Below are 23,735 nucleotides of genomic sequence, written 5' to 3'. Positions count from 1 at the left end.
GAAAAAAAATATTTTATATGCCCTTAACATATCTTTTAGCATATTGGGACCCTGAAGTGGTTATTTACTAATTAATAGAAATAAATAGATACTAAAGGTTTGCCGCAATTGGGTATGCCGGATAACAGGATAATTTAATAATTTTTAAAAATTATTTATTTTAAAAAATAATTATTAAAAAAAAATAAATTCAAACATATTTGATTGATTAAAAAATTATTTTAAAAAATGATATCGATAAAAAAATTGCTATGGTTGATTGAAGATAATTTTATCTAAAAATATTATCAAACCTACGACAATATGTGTGGACAAATAATTTAAATAATAATATTTTTTTTTAAAATCTATTTATTGGTAATCCATGATCTGCATGATAATGTTGAAATATATTTACATAAATTAATAAATATTTTTAAATTAATTAAATATATATTAGAAAGTATATTTCTCATCCTGGTTTCGCCGAGCGGTACTTGAAAACCACGAAAAATTAGATTACCGAGGTTAAAAAAATTTGAATCTCTCACTCCTCGCGTTCCGTTGGTACGTCGTAGTAGCAGAGACATGAGGCGAGACGGAGGACATGAATCACCTCTCTTACCTTCGGCGCTCTCCTCTTCCTCTCCTCCTCTGTCTCAAAAGCTCCCATGTTTCTCTCCGTTCCATCTCGTTCAATCCTCCAAACCGGTCCGATGCCAATCCACTCCCAATAGCCCGCACGGAAACCCCGTTCCTGACCGTCGCCGCCGAACCCTTCTTCTCCAACATCATTCCACCCGACGTCTATCGCTGCAATCGAATGCTCTCCGCCCTCGGCCGAAGGCGAGGCCTCGACGAAGCCCGCGCTCTCTTCGACCGGATGCCTCAAAGGGATGTCGTCACCTACGCTTCCATGATCACTCTCTACCTGCAATCCGGCAATCTCCCGCAAGCCGAGGCGCTCTTCTGGCAAGCACCCGCGAGGAATGTCGTGTTGGGATCGGCGATGATCGATGGGTATGTGAAAGCTGGACGGATAGATGAAGCCCGGAAAATTTTCGACGCAATGCCGGACAGAAACGTGGTCTCTTGGACCAGTTTGGTGTCCGGGTACTGCCGGGTTGGACGAACTGACGAGGCGCGGCGGCTCTTTGATCAGATGCCGGAAAGAAATGTCGTGTCTTGGACAACAATGGTTTTTGGCTACGCCAGGAACGGGATGCTGATAGAGGCCCGAGAGCTTTTCGATCGAATGCCGGAAAGAAATGTTGTGTCTTGGACTGCTATGATCAGAGGTTGTGTGGAAAACGGTCGAATTAGAGAGGCGAGGGAGTTGTTTGACAGAATGCCGCATCGGAACGTGTACTCTTGGAATGTAATGATTTCAGGTTATCTGGATACTAAGCAAGCTAGCGAAGCGATGGATTTGTTCCAGTTAATGCCTCAAAGAAATGCAATCTCTTGGACTGTCATGGTGACCGGCCTGGCTCGAAATGGGCTGATGGAGAAAGCACGAGAGTTCTTTGATATGATGCCAAAAAAGGACACTGCTGCATGGAATGCAATCATCACTGCATACGCAGAAGAAGGCCGCATGAGTGACGTGCAGGAGCTCTTCGATTTAATGCCTGATAGGAATGTTGTCAGCTGGAATGTCGTGATTCATGGGTATGCAAAGAATGGATATCGAGAGGAGGCTTTGAGGCTTTTCCTCATCATGCTTCGCTCACCAGTGAAGCAAAATGAGACCACCTTAACTAGTGTTTTGGGTATGTGCCAGAGCAATGTTGAAGTAAAGCAAATTCATGGACAAGCCATCAAGATTGGTTATGAAAGAGATACTTCACTCATGAATGCTTTAGTGACTATGTACTCTAGAAGTGGTGACCTGGGTTCAGCTTGGCTTGCTTTCAAGACACTCGATGCCAAGGATGTTGTGTCATGGACATCAATGATACTAGCTTGCTCGCACCATGGGCATGGTGATTGTGCATTGGAGGTCTTTGCGCAGATGTTGAGACGTGGAGCCAAGCCTGATGGAATTACTTTTGTGGGAGTATTATCAGCTTGCAGCCATGTTGGTCTTGTTGACAAGGGTAAAAGAATCTTCAACTCAATGAGCCGAGCATATGGATTGGAACCGAAGGCGGAGCACTATTCATGCCTGGTGGATCTGCTGGGTCGAGCAGGCCTCGTTGAAGAAGCTAAGGAGGTGGTCAGCGAGATGCCACAAGGTGAGCTCGATGAGGCTGTTTTAGGGGCTTTGCTTGGGGCATGCAGGGTGCATGAGAAGATCGAGGTGGCAAGCCATGTTGGTGAGGAGCTCATTGAACTAGACCCTTCTGGGTCAGGGGGATACGTGCTTTTGGCTAATGTGTTTGCATCGCATGGGAAGTGGAATGATGTGGCACGTGTGAGGAAGGTGATGAGGGAGAAGAAGGTGAAGAAAGTGCCTGGTTTTAGCCAGATAGAAGTGAAGATGAGGAATCATGTGTTCTACGTCGGTGATCGTTCGCATCCCCAAGCTAAGGAAATATATGGGATGCTCAAGGAGGTGCTTCTCCCACAAATGAAGGAGATGGAGTACTTGCATATGATCCAATCCCTACCTAATTGACACTCTTTTCTACTCATCTTTAAGGATTTCCTTTGTAGGTATCTGTTGGGCAGCCTTCTCTGATCCAACTGGAACAAGCAATCAAAATTATGGAGCAATAGTCTATCATATTTTGAAAATGTTAATGAGCTCTAGAAGGAAGCAACTTTGGTTGGGAGAAGCTTGTCATTATACCTAGAAGACTGGTTTCCTTGGGGACCAAAGACATTGAAGCTTTTATGATTTGGAAGAATGTGATCGACGGACCACTTTAACTACTTGATGTTTCCAACAATCTGAAGGCCAAATTGCAGCACTACCAGGAAAAAGTTGGCATCTGATATTCCACGGAGCATTGAGCAACCCATGATGTCGTCATGACTTACGAATCATTCAGGAAGTTGATTTCATCCACAATATTAATGGGCTGAGCAAGTCATCACTGGAGTTGGAGCCCAGAATAGTGAACTGAAAGTCACAATGATCCTACTCTGCTGGTTGTGTATTCCTTTATTTGTAGTGACTGAAAATCGAAGTTTAAAGTCATTTACCTTACAGTGCTTCCTCTGCTTGAAGCATGGAAATATATATAGTTACAAAGTTTGCTTATGGATTAGTTTGCGATCATTTGTAGAAGAAGCACCTTGAAACGTTTTGTATTTTTGGCAGCATTCATAAACTACAGTTTTGTTAAAAGTTCTGTGCTGCCGATTTCTGACTGTCAGATGTGATCAAGCCAAAGTACCAGAGTAGTGGTCTCTATACAAGCAGAGGCATCAATGAACTAGCAACAAAACATAAGTATCTTAGTTTAAAACAAGATCTCTGTTGGTTTAAAGATTCAGGGATCATTTGCATATGAGAAATTCTCATGGCTTAATTGTTGCATGCGAAATATCTGTTGTTTAGCATCTGTTATGATTTCGTTGTATATTTGATGTTTGACAATGGCCTGATTTCACCTTGTTTATGGGGAAGTTTTGATTATGAAATTTTAGTTGTCATGGTTTTCAATGACTCGTGAATATAATGTTTTGACGTTGACAATCATTTTAATCTTAAGGCTAATGTATATCTCCAAAGATCTCCATCAAATTTTAGCTGCATGATGCTTCCATCATCATTCGAATAAGCAATATTTTATCTATATTTTTGTTAAATCAAGTTGGTAAAAGGAAAAGCAAGCTAATAAAAATTTGCTTGTTGATGAGGAAATTTAGATGCTCAAGTGAGGATGATACCGTAACAATTGAGCCTATCGAAAATCTCAATCAGGCTGTTGGTTTGGTGTTATGGACATGATTGCATATACGAGTCATGCTTGATTCTGTTCATATAAATATCTCGTGATGTTCCGATTCTGCTGTGGTCATGTTGTTCTTGCATACATTCAAACCTTGATGGTGACATCGCCAATATAATCCTCAGAGCAAAACCAAATAGAAGAAAACAAACAGACAAAATCCTGAGTTCTCGGATCTTAATTTAGGCCTTCTATCTCAGGAGGCTTCAAACTTCCGGAAGCTATGATGACTGAATTTTTGACTGGAGCAAGTGACCCTTCGTGCCATTTTGATAGGCTCCACAGATGCCTGGAAATTGTGATTTACGTGAGGGAAATATCCCATTTTTTTCTTTTCTTTTATTTTCCCTCCTCCTTTGGGGATTCTTTCAGTGTAATTGAAGCATAGCGGTAGTGGTAGTCAGAAGCTTGCATAGCGAGGGTGGAAAATGCGGCCAGGAGCGAGACACTAAAAATGGCACGGTGAGGGTGGAAGGAATCTGCGTGACAGCCGTGCTTGCGAACCACTGTCAGATGAACTGGCAACAAATGACCTGTCCAAATCTCGTGGCCCCGAGCACTGCCAGCAGCAACTGGAGAGCAGGTTGGTAGCCACGAGCGAGGGGGGTCGTTGTGTCATCGTTTCCTGGAGCGGAGGACTCACACCTGGTCGGGTATTAACTTTGTTTAAATTTTTAATCCAGAATATAGTATTTAAGATGTTTCCTGTAAGAGTTTTGCCAATGGATTGAGGTTACGTCCCATGTGTCCTTCCGATCAACTTCAGCAGACTGATCAGAGGGCCGCTGGGCATGCAGTACCTTCTTTTTTTTCTTTCTTTCTTTCTTTTTTTTTTTTTTTAATGATAAGATGGAGTACTCACACGAATATGAATACAACCAACCAACGAGAGAAGGAAAAGAAGGGAAAATCGTGAAAGAGTGTACCTCTGGATAAAGCTATCACACCACCAAGCTGCTGGCGGCAAGCCCCAGCAAGGCTCCTCGAGCTCTTCTAGCTGCGTGCGGTTGATAGGTCGGCCGATGATCCCAAACTCGACTGCTGCTCCTCGTGCCTTCCCACGGAGGCGGATGACACTACAAGTCATAGATCGCCTCAAGGATCACGACGCACCAGAACCCACTCTCTTACACCCCCGCACCTTGCAGATAGTCCTACCCGAGCTGACGTCACTGGAAAACCGTAACTCCCTTCCCAATTAATCCACCAATTTGGATTTGGGTTTGGGATGTCCAACAGTTTTGTGATGCATAAGTTGGAAGAATTCTCAGTGAGATTGCTTAGGAGAGGAGGCAGGAGTGGTAGGGCTGGGAGAGGTAGGAGGTAAGGAATGAAGGTGGATTCCATCGGATTTGACGGTGGGCGTGATACTAAAAGTTGGTTATAGCTTCATCGAAGGCGCATATGAGAGGTGGTTAAGGAAGGAAGCGCAGGGGTAACGGGGATCCAGGAGGAGCGAAACCATGTCGGCTGTGAGCTTTGAGGGAGAGATCTAAGCATCTCGGAAGAAGCAGCGGCAGCTGGATTGAACAATGGGATTACCTTCCATTCATGGCTCGAAGAAAGGCAAAGCATTCAAATGGCTACAAGGCTGGGATACTGAAGGGTATCAAGAACAGTTTCGCAATGTTTTGATCACAGAGAGAGGAGAATTACTGGTCATAAACTCCTGAAAAGGTTCATCCCTACGCTCTGGAATTCAGCGGGATTCAGCTTCAACCCATGGAAATCTCCAAATCAATATCCGAATCAACATCAGTTTCTTCTTTCACTGACCTTCAAGAATCTTCCTTTTCTTTCTTTCATTCATTTTCCCTTCCATTTCTCCATGATATGAATTTTAACTATCGTGAGGTGGACTTTTTTATTTGTAACAATACGCTTAGTAAGCAATATCAGCTTCTTTCACAGGTTCCTGTCTGCTGTCTTATTTTCATACTTTCTTTCTTCCGGGAGGTGGTAGCATTAATAAGCCATTAAATTATATGAAGTTGACGATTTACCAAGTTGAATAAAAAATTAAATGTTATCATCATATTAGAATAGAACTAGAAACACAGGTCACGAAAGAAACCACACTGATAAAAGCACAAAAAATAAACTATTTTGCTATTTGATAGTTCAGACGGGAGAAAAAAACAACATACATGAGTTGCATGGGAGTAGCAGCAGCTTCTCTATGAATGCTGATTGTTCTCAAAACCAAATATCCGGAACACACCTGCAAGGTGCATTCTTTTAGCTAAGTACCATTGAAAGCAAAGTATGATACCAACATAGAAGCAATTCTCATGACTACAAAATATCTTAGCATATTAAATCTGGCATAAAACCCTTTGGTTATATTTTCTAAACACCAAATAGACAATGCTTTAACCTATCTATACGGGGTTTTCCTTACACTTTATAGATCAGCATACAATCCATCAAAAGAGCTTAAATAGGCCTTATAGTCAGCTTTTAACCTCAAATAGACCTTTTTCTCTCTTTATTTAAAAAAAAAAAAAAAATGGACCTTGTGAAAGTACCAAACTTCTGTCCAACGTTAACTATGGCCAAGTGGTCCGGTTGCAATACTGTAAAACCAATTGGAAAGAAGGAAGCCTTTTGATTGGTCATACAAGTCAGATGCAGCCAAGTAGCAACTATAGCGAACAATAAATGATGGGCCAGTGGTCATATCTCCTTCATTTGAAGGAGATTCCAGGTGTTCAAGTCTCGGAAGATGCAACCTATTATTTGGACCTGGTTAATTTACTTGGGATGGGCCTTCCTTCCCTGTCCCCCATAGAAAACCCAAGAAGCAACAATAAGGTTCACCTAGATTTTGCAAGATGTAAGAAATTTTACGTGCAATTAAAAAAAAAAGTTTAATATAGGCAACTATATAGAACTAGGCTAGAAAATAAATTAAATATCAATGAGCCAAAATAATCCACAACACTTACTTGCAATCTGAAAGGTTTTAAGAGAGAAACGGGTAGTGATAACGTAAATGGAAAAGAAAGAGGAAACATTAAACCATACCTTCATCAGCTTGGTATTTGTTCTTATCATCTCCTGCATAAGCCAGTAAGTTGTATTTAGGGTTCCACTCCACACTGTTCATTGCTGCCTTACAGGGGATCTGATGCACTGATCTCCCAGTCTGAACATTGGACTGGAGATGGAAAAAGACTATCAATCAAAATTATTGCTAAAAAAAATCCAAAAACAAAAGGCAAAAGTCAAACATGCACAAGGACCACATACAATATCAATAAAAGGATCTTCACTGGCTGAAGCAATATATTCTCCAGTGTGATTAAAGCTGATGGTTCTGACAGGCCATCTGAAATGTAGACGTTACCGAAAAGTAGTTATTCATCAAATTATATTTCTCATTTGAAGCTTCTGCGTTGCCTTTGTGAAGATAATCATTCTAGTTTATGAAATATTTTTGCCTCCAGATAGTTCTAACAACAATGCCTAAATTAATATTTAATTCAAGCAGCTTTGCTTTGATAAATAATTCATGGAATGTCCATAAAAGAGAGAGAGAAGTCAGAGAAGCTTACTCAAGCTTTGTGAATGTTCGGACGCACAACATCTCTGATATATCCCATAGGCTGACCAATGAATCAGCACTTCCAACAGCGAAGTATCTACAATCATAGAAATAGTTGACAAAGGTCATATTCGTGCCGTGATGGATGCATTCCAAAGTTTGATAGATGCCGGCCATATGAAGACATATCTAGCAAAAAGCCTCATATGTGACAATGCATGCACATGCATGGTCTCCTAGAGAGTTGCATGTTCTAATTGTACTGAGGAACCTCATCTGGATTTGCTACAGTATTCAACAGACAACCTTTTAGTCTTCGATAGTTCAAGAGTTTGTGTAACGAAAACAAAGCTGCAGGAGTCCTGACTACCACATCCAATGGTATTGAAAGAACAGATTTCTCTAAAAGAAAAGGATGCTCGGCAACTTTTAGCTGAGATTGACAATACCACTAAAAGAATACCTAAAGCAATGAAACTTCTAAAACTTAGACTAGACACAGTAACACAATGACCAGAATTACATTCCAACTTTACCAAGACATCTTAGAAATGTATAACATTGAGAAGCAACAGATTTATCTTTTTCTGCATAATTTCAACTAGTTTAACATTATAGTGAGGTTTCCCTTAACTAAAAGTGTTTCTTCATTTTTTTTTTTTTCCAGATACTAAAAGCCATGACACAGAAAGCCTACAATCTATAGTCAACCCACTTAGTTTGGCTAAATTTTAGGCTAGAAAGAACTGTGGGCAGAATAAAGAATATGCCAAAGCAAACTTAGCCTGAAGGTGAAGTTGCCATTTTGTATGTCAAGAAAAAAAAATACAAATCCGTGGTGAATCATAATCCTAATTTAAATGATTACTTTTCAGCCAGACATTCAAATTTCTGCAGTGGTTGGCAAAAGTTCAAGCTTAATGACATGATGATCATCAAAATCCCAGCACTATTTCTAATCCAGACTTTGTTTTCAACTCCTTGTATACCGTTTTCCACCCCAACTCCCAAGGATTGCTATTGGTACAAATCAAAACTTCATTATGGATAAACTGAAAATACAAAGCTAATTTAGGACCAGGTGTAGATAATGAGCATAAACATTTAGTGGCAAAGAATCTATTTCAAATTCTCAAGTTAGCAAGCAGAACAGGAAGTACAACCAACGTTTTAGAAAAAGATAAGCATTAATCACTTCGCCCAGTTTCAGAAGAACAAAAGGGCTATTATTTCCTCATCAGCATTCCAATAAATACAGCTCTACTTTGAGTTTGAGACAGCTGATTTAGTGCTGAACAAGGCAACCTCTAATGATATTTCAATCATCTTCCTGAAAAAGGAGGACGTAGTAGTTTTAATACTACCGATCTGAAAAACTGTGGGTATTTTCTGCCCAGCCCAAATGAAAAATAAGATTGAAATGACCAAAGAATAGATTCAGTGCAATGGAGAAAGTGTCTAACATTATACTTTGTAATGATTCTATTTTCTTTCAGCCATTAAATAAAACCCATTGTCATATAAGAATGAGAAGTAGATAAAAATAAATAAATAAATAAATAAGAATATCCTAATCACCTTCCTATGGGATCAATTGCAATGCAATAGCAACCTGCTGTATGAGCCACCAAAGTGTGAAGCACCTTAAGAGAGGGATAAGCAAGTACCTCAACAGTACCTGCTAAAAAAATAGATATCTATTAGGAGAGATTATTATATATTTCATGTGATGGAACTTAACAATAAGCTTGAACATGCGCGAAACTGTGGAACTTCACATATATTCTTGAACAAAAAGGTTGAATTAAGATGACTCTCACCATTCCCAGTGGTAAGAAAAAACAGTTCTCCAGTTGTATTCCATGCAATCTCATTTACCTATAAGCAGGCCATACCATGTCAACGCCACATTCACTATATAAAGCTTTTAAGAGAAGTTCTGAAGACATGCGTCCAAGTTGACATGCTCTTTCTAAACAACAAATATATAACAGTAAGCCTTTAAGAAAGAATAGCCTATGGCAACAACACTTTTATTTTCTGACACAGATAAGGGTAGAAAATAACAGCTTGATTGCTGGTTATTCAAAACATAATAAAAATGCCAGTCTAATGTAGCTTTTGAGAAAGATGCTTTCCAAGGATAGAAAACCAAAGATCATGGAGCTTAGATACAAATATATGTATAAGAAGTTAACCTATATCATGTCATCACAGGTAGAGGTGAAAAGTAATTGGATCTAATTGTCAACAATGTGTAAAAAGCAGAGTCAGCTAATATATAAAAATCAGAAAGGAACAAAGAGGGATCAAGTAACAGAAGAAAAAAGGTAATGCTAAAAGATCCCAGACACAGTTGAAGCAAGCAAATATCAACTGGTAACTACCTCATAGTTAAATTTGCGCCTATGTATTGGTTTAAACTTCCGAACATCCAGTATTGTAAGCTCATCCTCCTGAAACAAATAAGGGCATTGTTAGAAATCACACCCATAAAATTATTATATAATTAATCAAATAAGACAATGGATGAACACTCAAATGGAGGTAGTATCATAGTTTACAATAACAGCCACCGGGATTTTATTAATTAATCTTCTGAGTCGAATGATATATGAAATGCTGGTTCACATAAGTTTGACATTTAACTTCGCATAGTCTGACATATAGGCCTAGACAAGTCAATCCTTAGCACCTCAGATTGCTTTTAAAATGAATTAATGAGTTAGCAACAGAAAATGCAGATACACAATATCCCAATTCATGGAACAGAAACTACTGCAAGAACAATCAATGAGAACTTTTAACCTATAATAAGTACGTTATAAGGGAGCATAAATCACAAACATGTGTGGACACATGGCTTGGCTGCTTCTGTTAGAACTGACAGGACGTCAAAAACAAAGCATGGTAAGGACAACAAATAAGCATAATCATGTTGCTACATGGTGTACAAGCTTGATACTTCAAATAATTGTTTGATAGATTATAGACACACTTATTAACAGAAAGATGCTGACAGATGCTCAGATGCACCTTAAAATATAGAAGAAAAACCGGAAATGAGTAACATCATTAAAAAAAAATTAAGGAAAAATTACAAAGACAACCCTTAAAGTTTGACCGTTTTACACTTAGACCCCAAAAGAAAAAAGTTTTAACCACTTACCAAAATTTTGAAAATGTTGCAAAAGGATCCAGCCATTTGTCTCCATTAGGCAAGGTTATAACGTGAGAGTAACTGAGAGGGTAAATTTTATGAAATACCATAAATGCCCTTCCCTTCTAGTTACTCCAGAGAATGAAAAAAATAGAGAAAAAATCTGAAAAAAATATAAAAGAAGGGTGGAAAAAGAAAAATTTTTTCTTTTCTCGCGTAGATTGATCAAATCTTTTTCTTTTTTCCTTTTTCTTTTCTCTTTTCTTTCTCTTTGTTGGAGATTTGTGGGAAGGAAAGCACGGAGGCAGATTGGAGGGGGAACGCCGACGTTGGTGAGGGCATCTATGAGGGGGAAGGTGAACGCAGAGACCAGCGGGAGGCGGATGTCTGCGATGAGGAAGGCGACAACAAAGACCGACAGGAGGTGAGCGTCCAAGAGGGGGAAGGCAATGGCGGAGACCGGCAGGAGACGGGTATCCGCGAGGGGAAAGTGACGGCGAAGACCGACAGGAGGTGGGCATCCGCAAGGGGGAAGGCTGACTTCAGTGAGGACGTCTGTGAGGGGGAAGGTGACGGTGGAGACCGACAGGAGGTGGGTGTCCTCCGTTAGGGGGAGGTGGAGATAGGCAGGAGGTGGGCGTTCGTGAGGGAGAAGGCAACAGCGGAGACAGGCGGGAGGTGGGCGTCCGCAAGGGGGAAGGCCGACACTGGTGAGGGCGTCCGTGAGGGGAAAGGCGATGGCGAAGACCGGCAGGAAGTGGGCGTCCGTGAGGGCGGTGACAATGGGAAGGAAGGTGACGACGGTGATGATGGGAAGAAAAGCACCTGAGGAAGATCGGAGGGGAAGGTCGACGTCAGTGACGATGGGAAGAAAGGCGACGATGGAGACCGAGGGAGGTGGCGGCGGGAGCGTAGGGAGGAGGTCAGAGTGAACCAGGGCAAATCGCAGAGTACACGCACGATGGACAGCGCACAATCAGGAATTGGTGAAATATAAGGGGTAATGTGGCATGCTATCCACCGTGGCATTTTGCACGATCCAATTGCACCCGATCCACAGGGAAAAAATGAAAAAAAAATTAAGTGTGAACTAAGGGTATTTTAGTCATTTCATCTTTTCTGTTAATGCCATTAGGCCAAAGACAGACAGCCGGAGTTCTTTGCAATATTTTCAAAGTTTTGGTGGGTGGTTGAAATTTTTTCTTTTGGATCTAAGTGTAAAACAGTCAAACTTTAAGGGGTGTTTCTGTAATTTTTCCAAAAAATAATGCACACACATGCCTGCAGACAAAAGAATGGAGTTGGTACCAAACAGAATTAGGCTTCAGCTAAAACTATAGCATTGTCTACTTGAGACAATGTCAAAGAAAATTCTCCAAGCGAAAATTTTAATAGCAAAAGTAGATGGCTAGGAGGACAAGGCAATGGCTGTAATTATCTAAGGTTGCATTTGGTGCATCACCAGGCAATCTTGAAAGATAATGTGGATTGCCTTCAGGATAGATTGCCACCATTAAATTGTCAGTAATGTTGATTATTATATTTGGTACACACAGATAATGTTATAATAAAATTATTAAAAATCTTGATTGACATGTTTGATATAATAATTAGATTATCGGTAATGTGAAATCAAATTTTCAAAATACCCTCGATAATTTTGCCCTGGTGCTCTTTTTTTTCCCTGATAAGAAGTAACAGAAATGATATGGATGTGATGGTGGCACAGAAAAGTGGCAGGCCGAGGGATGTGAGGAACCGTGGGTACTGGGGGGGTGGGGAGGGGCAGGCTCGTGTGGAGCCGTGGGAGTGGTGGGGACAAGCGTGGAGGAGCCACGGAGGATGGTGGGGGAAAAGGGCAGAGGAACCGCAGGCAAGCAAAAGGAGATGGAGGAGCTGCGGGCCGGGGGCACACGCGGAGGGGGGTCGGGGTAGGGGGAGGGTTAGGCAATGAGTTTTGTATGATTTTTTTGAGGAATAATTTTGTCCAAAATTTTTATTGCAACATTGCCAAAGAAGTGATAATTTGGATAGCCACCCCTCCCCAAAGTAATCCAGATTGCTTTATGGGAGGCAATCTGAATTGCCAAGACAATCTGAAGTACCACCCAAAAAGCATACCAAATGCAATAATCCAGATTACCACATTAAATTGCAAGCAATCTAGATAAATTGCCAGCTATCAAATGCAACCTAAAAGAAATGTGTTTTAATCATATTCAATCAGAATGGAAATTAGAAAGATGTTTAGATATCACTGCAAATTCAGATCATTCCCAAAATGTTCATAAAGCCAACCTCATAAAGATTTGGATATGGCTCATTCAATGTGATCAAGGATACATTTTAAAGTCCTTCAAAATGCAGCATAAGATATTTCAGACAAATATGTTTTCATTCAAATTGCAATACTCTATCCCTATTTCACCGACGTTTGTTCATCCTCTTAAACATAATTGATATCACTCTTCCATATGTTTTCACCAATCAACTCTAGAATCTTCCATTAAACTAATCAAACTCGAGAAATCATGTATGAGTGCACATAAATGAGTTCTTTTTCACATACCTTATTTCCAACAGCTATATGAGTTCCATCAGGTTTGTAGGTGATATTGATATTCTCTCCACTAAGTTCAGCATGCTGAGAGCATTTTCCACCTGGAAAACCAGATGTCAGGGTATTTCAAATCTATAGAGTAAATTAAGAAGTCAAGGCCATCTTTTTTTTTTTCCAGTTCTGAACAGGTAGAGAAAAAGGGGAATAGTGGACAAACTAAAGTTATCTAGCAAGATGAAACAACAGAGTTCCCTGAACAACAAAGAAATAGTCCCCTCTCCCAGCAATGTGGTAGGAATCACTTTAGTTACTAGTTATCTAACACATTACATTCAGACATGGCTTACAAGCCTATGCAAACATTTCAATAGCCAGTACCTATCATCAAACAAAATTTATCAACATCATGCCCCAACTCCTTGAATGTAAAATATATATCTGTTGACCAACTATGGTAAAGTCAACAAAAGAAAACAACTTAAACAGAAATATTAACAATACAAGAACTTTTGCATGAACACATTTGAAAATACACTGCATTAGTCTCTATAATACCCAGAAGTTATAAAGAAAAGGTAAAGAAAGTAGGTTGCATACCTATGAAACAGACCATGATGCTGAAAGCACAAAACAAGAATACAAGAATTTAACCATTGTCTTTTGGCGTGACACTAAAAAAGCAGTCCAACTACTGCCAAACCTATCAAAATTAGGGTAAATTTACTCACTTCGAGCATCCCAAAGACGTACAGTCTTGTCCCCAGCTGCAGTTGCAACTAAATCAGGATGCTTTGGGTCCCAGCACAGCTGATCTACGCTGTCCGTATGCCCCTTTAATTCAATATCTTTGACCTTGCCCTGCATTTTAAACAAACAGAACTCATGAATACCTCAGCACAAACCATATCCAATTTGCTTTTTCTCATCATTTCCTCCTTATAGCAACAATGGATTAATGGAATTTGAATAAGAAACCTTGTTGAGAGTTACCCCTCCACAGCACACACATCTTACATAATTAACCCATGAAATGCTGTAATTTACAGGTGTTATGTATTGGTTATATAGAAATAATAGAATATTCAAATGGTGTACTCCACTATGAAACTGAAGATGTATTCAAGGTGACGTAATGCCATTTTTCCGATATCTTCCTTTATATTTGCTTATTCATTTTCCTCTGATTTTTTTTCCTTAAGAGAGCATTTACATGTAGAAAGAAACATCTGTGCAATGCACCTATATATCAGTAAGTACTCAATCAGGTAGCAATATGCGTTTGAGGGGGAAAAAGAAACTAAAATTGTAAATTACATTCCCTAGAAAGTCAGAAAGGAATATTTTATATTTTCATCAAACTGGGTTTTCAAAAGCAATCCAAAATCTTTTTATTGGATAGGTTTTTTTTCAATCAATTTTAAAAAGTAACTCCCCACCGGTCCGCCTATTTCAGGCCTGTACCAGCACAATATACGTTTTCGGTGCAGGTATGTTTCCAATGCGGCAAAAAACATGGCTTTTAGAGCCAGTTGGTTAGCGGGTAGTGCATGATGCTACACTTCCTTTACTTCAAGATCTTGCTTTGAAACTTCTTAACCAACCTTGTTCTTCATCATGCTGTGAACAAAATTGAAGCACTTATTCATTTATTCACTCAACGAGGAGGAATAAGATCAATCCAAAAAGAGCTCAAGATTTAGTATATGTACATACAAATCTTCATCTTCTGTCTAGAAAGAATGAAGATTATCAAAAGGGGGAGACAAAGATGTGGGACATTAGTGGAGATCAATTTGATTCATTTGATGGTGCTGGAGTTCTTGAGATTGCAAGTTTGTCTCTTGATGAACTAGATGTAGAGAAGAAGCTTTTTGTTGATGATGCAAAGAATGAAGCAGCTGAAACTATTATCACTTGATTATCAAGACTTGCTATTTTGATTTTCTCTACTTATTTAAACTACTAGCTTATTTTTTTCTTTAACTACAAGTATTTGTTTGTTTTTTATGATGATACTTATAAATTTAGGTGAGATTTGATAACTTAATTTATTAATATTCGAATATTATATATATGATTCAGTTTTTCATATATTTTTATTAATATTAAAATATTATATATATTCAAATATTAATAAAAATATAAAACACCTAACCATACCCGTATCGTGGTTTTTTCAATTTTTACCGTATCAACATATCCATACCACAAAGTATCCGTACCGCGTACCCATATCCATGCTTCCTAGCTCTCCACAAATTAGTTTTTTTTTTTCAATCAATTTGAAAAGTAATTCTGCACAAATACTATTTGCTTTGGAAGAAATGTTTTCCTTTATTTAATATTGAAATCTTTTTGTATTGTTATTAGCTTTTGATTTCAAAGGGATGGGTGTCAACTGGTTAGGTTTGTGTTGTGTTTCACTATATCGATACCCAAATCCCAAATATATGTGTTGTAGACCCAAATCCAAATCCAAACCTGATTAAAATTGTATATCCATACCCAATTTTGGAACCCTCCTTCACGGAGAGAAAGAGAGGGTATTCCATCAGGTATTGGGTAGCAATCCAATATTTAATAAGATATCCATTATATACTTTTGGACTGTTTTAAATGCACCCTAAATGCCATCTCATGAACTATGGAACATGGAAAAGAAATATTGTGAAAGTCTGCACCTAGAAAAGAGGATATCTCTATATTATTACTTTCATTATATGGAAAACCAAAAAAGACAAAAAAAACTCTACAATACTCAAGTGCAGTACAAATATTGATTTACAACAAATACATAGTAAAGACTAAACTTTTAGCAACAACTACTAACCATGATATCATATAACATGTCCATGAATGTTTTCAACCTGTCTGATCACATGCCATGAGTAGGAGTTTCAGGGAACAAGGTGACTTGCAGTTTGACTACTCTACTTTTTTTTATGATAAAGTATGTTTTTGTGTGTGTGTGTGTGTGTGAAATCAAATTTGTTTTCTGGTATGAATGTACCTGAATCCAAATGCAATCCAATGCTATTTAGGGTCTGATTTTGGGACCCAAACCTAAACTAATAGCTGTTGGGGTCTGAAAAATAGACCTAAACCCTATTTTGAATCCTGGTCAATAGTTATGGGTTATTGGCATCTACTGACACTGCTATCCGAAAGCAATCCACAATCACTCCCCTTTTTTCTTGTTTTTAACAACAGGAATTAAATGATAGAGGATAAGTCATCCATTTATGGAAAAATGAGAGTCTTTAGTATAAAAAATGACAGATGGAATCAAGGAGGAGTATCCTCTTATTTCAAGACTATCAGTTTTTTTTTAAATATAGTATAGATAGTGGCAACATTTATCTAACAAAGAACTTTCTTCACAAGATGCATGTTCTTAGAAAGAAATGAGATAGAAACAAGATCCATTGAGAGATTATAATGCAGTGATCCAATAAATTTCCCATGACATCAAAAAGACAAAAGAAAAAAAAAAGAAAAGACCTTTAATTAGTTAAAAGTAAAAGGGGAAGTATCCACTGCACAAAATCAATTTATTTAAAACAGATGTTTCTCCATCTAACTAATTGTAAAACAAATAAGAAAGAACTGACTATGGTAATCATGTCATATATCTAGAGATGAAAATTAGATAATTCAAACTGAAAGGATCCATATCTAACTACCTTATTAGCATTTGGCATGTCATTTAAAGCATGTATCTTGCATCTCCTGAAATACATATATTTTGCCTGTAATTGTAGGACTATGGGGACCAGCTCATATTGGTTATGGGGCTTGATTGATTGAGTGGTAGAGGAATTGGATAATTCCTACTTATCTGACTATACTAGTTGATAGGTCTTGAGAGGTTTATTAAAGAATAGAATGGAACTAGACAAGGTAACTCTAGTTAGCCCTCTTTCAAGAACTGTAGTCATTCAAATCTTATTAGGACATGTGAAGGTTAATGAGATGGCTTGAATGAAGATTTAGATATTGCATATGAACATCAATGCTAAATAGACAATATCTTACTGTTATATACATAACAGTACGATATTGTCTATTTAATTTATTTATCTTACTTCAATTGACTTTGAGATTGCTGAATGCATTAATTTCTTTATTTTAATTAAATTAGTCATGGAAAGTATCTCAACTGGAATCAAAATGAATCTTGAGGAAAATCAAAATGGTTGGGTTTAGGAAAGTTTGGGAGAAATGGTTGGAAACCCAATTATTAAACTCCAAAGGATGGAGAAATAACTCTATTCTTGTAATGTGCTACTTTCTTATCAGACAATATATATCAGGAATGATATTGTTTAGGTTCATTCACTAGAGTTTAGTGTCTTGTATTTCCTTAATGTGAAAAAAGTTACTGCTTCAACAACCTTGAAGCAGTAACATTTTGAATATGCTAATTCTGAACCTTAGGTTCAATTTACTTCCTTTTTTTATCGTCTTTCATCCTCCTCGTTTACCAGAAAACAACCAAATCTCACTATCTCAAAAACTGCAAAAAAGTCATTTACGTCAGGTAACAAGATTCTCCATCCAGCATACGACCATTTTCCCACTACCACTTGTTGAAGAAATCCTGAAACATCATCATAATTTTGTATTCCACATTTCCTCAAAATTGAAAAACGGAAAAGGGAAAAATAGAACTTTCAGTTTAGGTCTTGTTTTCATCGTACTGTCGAAATAACCCAACAAGAATCAAAATTTCTCCTTCTAGAATGCTGCATTTTGTTGAATAGCAATTTGAAATGACATCTTGAAATTATAATACGTTTCTTAGTTCTCACCAGTACCAAATCCCAAAATGAGCGTAAAGATCAAAATTTAAGCTGGTTTTATTTTTTTCTTCCATCATATACATGGCCCAGCGAAAAAAGGGGAAAAAAGACGCGCATGTAGGGATCGAGATTACATGACCGTGGGGATCGATGTTCCAGACGCGAGCAGTGTGATCAACAGAGCCAGACGCGAGCTTCGTACCCAAACAATTCCACGCTACCGAGTGAACCTTACCATTAGAAGAAAACATCATCGTGTTAGGGACGTACAAAAAAAAAAAAAAATTCAAGAACCTAGGTTTTTTCATGGATCCTAGAGTAAACAAATAGAAAAAGAAAAGAAATCGTCAATTCTAGGGTTTCTAAGAAATCTAACCAAGAAAATATCGGGTTTTTTTTTCCCTCTCCATATACCTTCTTCTTGTGGCCCTGGTACTCTCTGGAGCTCAGGTTCTTGAAGCTCAGGGACTTGTCTTCCATGGCCGCTCTCTCGTAGCTCGCTCGGCTCTCTCTCCTCGTACCGCGTTCTGAAAGAACAAAGAACAAAGTAATAGAAATTGGACAACCCGCTACAAACTACCGAGGTCTTTGTTCCCTTTGATAGGGGCATATGGGGAATTTCATCTATTTTTCGCCGCCGCTGCCCGCTGGTGACTCTTGGTGCGGTGCTCGGTGTGAGACGCGAGGCTGCCACCAAGTCTGGTCGGGTAATTTACCTAATTAATTTTTTAAAAAAAATATTTATAAAAATAATATAATTTTTAATTTATTTATCAAATTATTATAAAAAATAAAATATTATTTTAAATGATATTTTACCATCGTCACATCATCCCACACGTAGACGATGTCAAAAAAAAAATTAAATTCATCAAAATAAATGACGTTTTAAAAAATACTATTCTAAACACCATTTGTTTTGACGATGTTAATTTTTTCTCAAAAAAAATGATAAAAATAAAAAAAATAAAAATAAAAATTTTAAATTTATAAAAAATAAAAAATTATAATTTTGATAAAAAATTATAATTTATCCGTATTTCAAATTATCTTTCTAAAAAAATATCTGAAAAAATTTGATATAAAAAATTAAAAATATCATAAAAAAGAATTGAAAAAAATAGAAATTATAATTCTAAATTTAAAAAAATAAAAATTTAATTTTAATTCAAATAAAAATCATCATTTCAAATTACAATCTCTTTTTCAAATTAATTTTTTAAAAAAATATAAAGAAAAAAATAAGAAAAAAATATAATTTTGAATGAATTTTAAAGAATAAAAATTTTAATTTTAATTTAAATAAAAAAATAATTTTAAATTATTTTATCTATCTAAAATTATTTTTTAAAAAAATATCTTAAAATTTTTAAAAAATTAAAAAAATAAAAATACCATAAAAAAGAAAAAATGAGAAAGAAATGAGAAAAAAATAAAAATTATAATTTTAAATTTAAAAAAATAAAAAAATTAATTTTAATTTAAATAAACAATATCATTTCAATTTATTTTTAGTTTATGCATGGCTGCATTAATTTTAGTTAGATCCATGGATATGTATTTGAGCTAATAAGTAGATCATTTCAAATTCAACTATTATATATAACTTTTATCATTGGACATCACGATGAAGCCTTTTCTTATGAACTTGCATGTCACCCAACATGATATAAGAAATAAAAACTAAGAAATATACTTTTTTAAAAATGTTTAAAGCTTGAAACCTATCTCATATTAAAAATCACTAGATCTATTATTGACAAAGTGAATTGCCTTAAAATCCTACGATTGTGTACGCTGACAAGTTTCTACAGTGTCATGGCATTGAGCTTTTAGATTGTGAATTAATGAGTTGCTTGACATGAAAAATGGAAACAGAAATTGATAAATACACCTAGCTTTTTTTAAATATGGTCATACTTATGCCTTTTGCTCATTTATGCTGTTCATGGTTAGATTAGAATGTTAATTTTTTAATATATATGACAAAGTGAAAAATTTTAAAATTCTATGGTTATGTCAAATAACAATCTCTATTAAGTTGTGCTGGCTGTCATGATAAATGTGAGCACGAGTAGCTTAACATAACAAAAAAAAAGAACCAACATAGAAAAGTAAAAAACACCACTCCTAAATATTTATAGTCATGGACCCTCCATCCCATATTAATTGTAGCTAGATTTTAATAGTCTTTAGAGAGAGGGGGGAAGGAATTGTTTCAAAATTCTACTATTATGCATAACAACAATCCTCCATGAAGTCATGCCAGTGATCACGACGAAAGTCTTCAAAATTAACATGATAAAATATAAATTGACAAATACCCTCTCCTTTTAAATGATTTTTTATCTATGACTTTCTTTCTCTTGTATTAAATATAACTAGAGACACCAATATATATTTCATGTTGGCATAATGAACTAATTAATTCAAAATTCTACTGTCACATATGATGAGGCTTTGAAGCTATAAGGCCGTCAACAGCAAGTGAAAACTAGCAAAGACACTCCCTTTAATGTGTCACCCTTGTAATTCTATACAATACCTAGAGAAATAGATACTAGGATATCATATCTATCAAAATAGGCATAGTATTTATTAATTTCTAAAAAATATTTCGTTATAAAAAGAAGCAAGATTTATTTCAAAAAAAATATTTTTGCCTAAATATTTGTTTAAACTAGATTTTAGCATATATATATAGAGAGAAAAAGAGAGAGAGAGAGAGAGAGGGAGGAGCACACATACATTCTTTTATATTTGAAATTTACAATTCATCCTTCTAGATATTATACATTGGAAAAATGACAAACATGGTTTTGATCAATAGTATGAGACTACTCTGATTAATATCCATGATGCCAAATCTTTGAAAATTGGCATTTATCATTGGATCTCATTTGTTCAATGACTACTTTTGCTCATGAGCTTAAAATTTTTTTTTTATTATTATCTATATATCAGTTATTTTGAGGGATCTATATATCCATGATTGCTTGATATCATAGAAAGATCACCAAAGATATTAGGATATAAAAGGAGCAATATTAATGGTGGAAATGATGGTTATATGGTTGAAATTAGTCAAAAGGGTTCGAAAGGAGTGACCATGCTTAGCTTGAGTCCAGAGGAATTATCAGCAATAATGAATTTATTGAAAGGATATTGATACTTCACAAACGTGTTAATTAAAAAATCAATAGAATTACAATGATCAATATGCTTTGTTATAATTTTTGATTGCAAATAAGTTCAATAAAGAAAGAGTTGATGCTTATTGTTTGATTATAAAGATGGCATTAGACTGAAAAGAAGAGCAATGAGAATCAATAGTTGTCAACTCTAAATAAGACAATATGAAAATCTATTATTAAAGTTAAAAAAAATTAATTTTGAGAGACACCACAACTAAAATATTTAAATGGAGAGTAAGAGTGAAGGTAGTGGTGATGGGGGTAGTCATTTATGTGATTTAGGTAAAGTTAAATTGTATTTTCATAACATATATTCTTGTAAATATAATATTTTTTTAAGTGGTCAAAAATATTTCTTATCGTGAGGATATTTTTAGTGATGCAGATAAAATTTTTTTATTATGAAAATAAATAAGAAACTTTCGCTCATTTGTTTGCTTTAAAAAATGATTGAACCAGGTCCACCATGTTATTTTTGGACCAGTTCAACTAAAACGCGACACGTCGCAGGGAGTAGGAAATCGCCTGTGAAAACTTGAAGCATTCGTGATTTCTGAAATTTTCTTTCTTCCCTGGGACAGGTGAGGGGGATGGGACAGCGATTTCCGTTTGGGGCAGCTGGTGCCCGCACTGTCGGCGGACGAGTCGACGATAGAAGATAAAGGAGAAATCCTCAAATGACTCCGAAGGTCCGATCATGTCGCTGGTGGCGGAAGGAGACTTGGAGGCGGCAGAGCGGGAGATCATGCGACGGGACTCGGTCTCCCCGACCGCCGAAAATTGGATGCTCTTCGATGGCAAAGACCACTCGAGTACTTCCTTTGATCCGCTGCTCTATCAAAGGCCCTATCATCATCGGTACTCCCCGCCATTCATCGTCGTCGTCATCGTCCTCCTCCTCCTCCTCGTGTTCCCCTCGGCGAACGCGATCCAGATCGGTGCCGCCCTTTCAGAAACGGCGTCACGTTGTGCAAGAGACAAAAAGAGGAGGAGGAGGAGGATAAACCCCATATTAGTCCCTCTAGTTTAGTCTGGTTCCACATTAATCCTTCTACTTTTAATTGCAGCAATCAAATCCCTTAGGTTCCCTTTTAATCCCAATTAAGTCCTTCCATTAGTCCTCGTATAAAGAGCTAACAAAAAATAAATAAAAATAATTATTTATAGCTGACATAGCAGTCTTTTGAAATAAAAAAAAATATGTTATGACATTCAAAAAAATTTTTGTTGTCATTTTTGTCCTATTAACTAAATAGAATGAGTTGCAACAATTTTATCCCATTTTCGAAGAAAGAATAAGCGAAATCGAGGATCAAAAAATAGAAGGAAATGACGAAGGAAAAGATAAATCATGATGATAATTGTTATTATGGAATGAGAGCTCATATTCACACATCTTGGACCAGTACAAATCTAAGAAGAAGATTTCTTAGATGTAACAGATACGGGGTTTGTCTCTCTATCTCACTCCCATATTTATTCTATTTGTTCTGTATATACTTGAATCAACTTTTATCTATTTATTCTGTACATGCTTAAATCAACTTTTATGAGCATATGTTTGAATTCTTGTGCGATCATATTTGTTCTGTAGATGAGCATATTTAGGATGAGGGATGGGACTTTAACGCGACGTTAGTAAAAAATTGAATCTTTTAAATGCAAGGCTCATATTTGAATTTTTGCTTTAAATTTTTTTCTTCTGATCTATAAAACATCAAGGCAAAACAAATTAATTTAAGGTCTATCCATAATAATATTGTAAGATTTTTCGATTATGCTACAGATGGTATATTCTTTATATGATTATTATCAGCAACACATAAGGACTAATTCTAATTATTTGTCAGCAACACTTTTCTAACCAATTCCACTAAAGGTGAAGAACTTGTACCAAAGATAGACATCATTGTCTAAGAACTGATTGCCATTAAACCATGGTTTGTAAGTAAAAAACAAAATATTCTATCATAAAGAATATAAATAAAAAAATAATAAATAATAGAGTGAATTTTGATGCATGCACCTTGCAACAGGACCATAAAATTCATATTGTCAAATAATTTTTTTTACCTCTATTTTTTTTCGAATATTTGTTGCAAAAGTTGCTGGTTTCGTTACTAATAGAGATATTTTTGGTTTGATGATTACATTTTTTTTTTTTTTTTTTTAATTTTTATGGGGGGGCCATGTATTGAGATATAAGCAATATCTTAGCATATTCTGTTAGCCTCCATCCATGGGGACTAACAAAAAGACTTAATTAAGACTAAAAGAAAACTTAAGGAATTTGGTTGCTACAATTAAAACTAGAGGGAGTAAAGTGAAATATAGGGTAAACTAGAGGGATTAATATGAGGTTTACCGCGCCCAAAATAAAAAAATTATCCCAAATTCCGCGATCGATTGAAGATTTCCACCGGCGATTTCTTATTCTCTGCGACGTGTTGAGCTGTTGTTGAGCTGGTCCAACATGACGTGGTGGACCTGGTTCAACCAATAATTTTTCCGTTCTTACAACCACAGTCAAGTGAAGTGTCGGTCTTCCACCCTTCCCCACTCCCCATTCTCACCTCCCTTTATATACACCT

General features: G+C 36.6%; 2 protein-coding genes across 3 annotated transcripts; one reads left to right on the top strand and one right to left on the bottom strand.

The window, feature by feature from the left end:
* Positions 1–472: 472 nt before the first annotated feature.
* On the top strand, positions 473–2,802 carry LOC105050616 (uncharacterized). Its single transcript, XM_073261732.1, has one exon. It carries the CDS (start codon positions 587–589, stop codon positions 2,597–2,599), a length of 2,013 nt encoding a protein of 670 aa, XP_073117833.1. The 5' UTR covers positions 473–586; the 3' UTR covers positions 2,600–2,802.
* Positions 2,803–5,888: 3,086 nt separating this feature from the next.
* LOC105050617 (THO complex subunit 3) lies at positions 5,889–18,522 on the bottom strand. Of its 2 annotated transcripts, none has more exons than XM_010930703.4 (11): positions 18,365–18,522; positions 18,085–18,180; positions 13,877–14,006; positions 13,158–13,249; positions 9,816–9,884; positions 9,249–9,306; positions 9,007–9,106; positions 7,439–7,525; positions 7,134–7,212; positions 6,909–7,041; positions 5,889–6,102 (listed from the first exon to the last, which is right to left on the bottom strand). In XM_010930703.4, the coding sequence occupies exons 1-11, from the start codon at positions 18,428–18,430 to the stop codon at positions 6,059–6,061; spliced, it is 954 nt and encodes a 317-aa protein (XP_010929005.1). In that variant the 5' UTR covers positions 18,431–18,522; the 3' UTR covers positions 5,889–6,058. The 2 variants fall into 2 exon arrangements, with proteins under 2 accessions (XP_010929005.1, XP_010929004.1); XM_010930702.4 differs by having other exon boundaries at positions 9,007–9,109; positions 18,365–18,520.
* Positions 18,523–23,735: the final 5,213 nt, after the last annotated feature.

This window comes from Elaeis guineensis, chromosome 8 (genome assembly GCF_000442705.2).
Source record: "Elaeis guineensis isolate ETL-2024a chromosome 8, EG11, whole genome shotgun sequence".
Taxonomy (NCBI): Eukaryota; Viridiplantae; Streptophyta; class Magnoliopsida; order Arecales; family Arecaceae; genus Elaeis; species Elaeis guineensis.
The sequence above is the reverse complement of the archived record's forward strand: the minus strand, read 5'-3'. Positions and strand labels throughout refer to the sequence as shown.

What these genes read in the sequence shown, in the direction of transcription:
- LOC105050616 (XM_073261732.1), top strand. Translation starts at nt 587, where the DNA reads ATGAATCACCTCTCTTACCTTCGGCGCTCTCCTCTTCCTCTCCTCCTC.
- LOC105050617 (XM_010930702.4), bottom strand. Translation starts at nt 18,430, where the DNA reads ATGGAAGACAAGTCCCTGAGCTTCAAGAACCTGAGCTCCAGAGAGTAC. An exon ending in ACCAGGGCCACAAGAAGAAG is followed by an intron (nt 18,181 to 18,364) that starts GTATATGGAGAG and finishes TCTAATGGTAAG; the next exon opens with GTTCACTCGGTAGCGTGGAA. An exon ending in GGCGCAAATTTAACTATGAG is followed by an intron (nt 9,307 to 9,815) that starts GTAGTTACCAGT and finishes GCCTGCTTATAG; the next exon opens with GTAAATGAGATTGCATGGAA.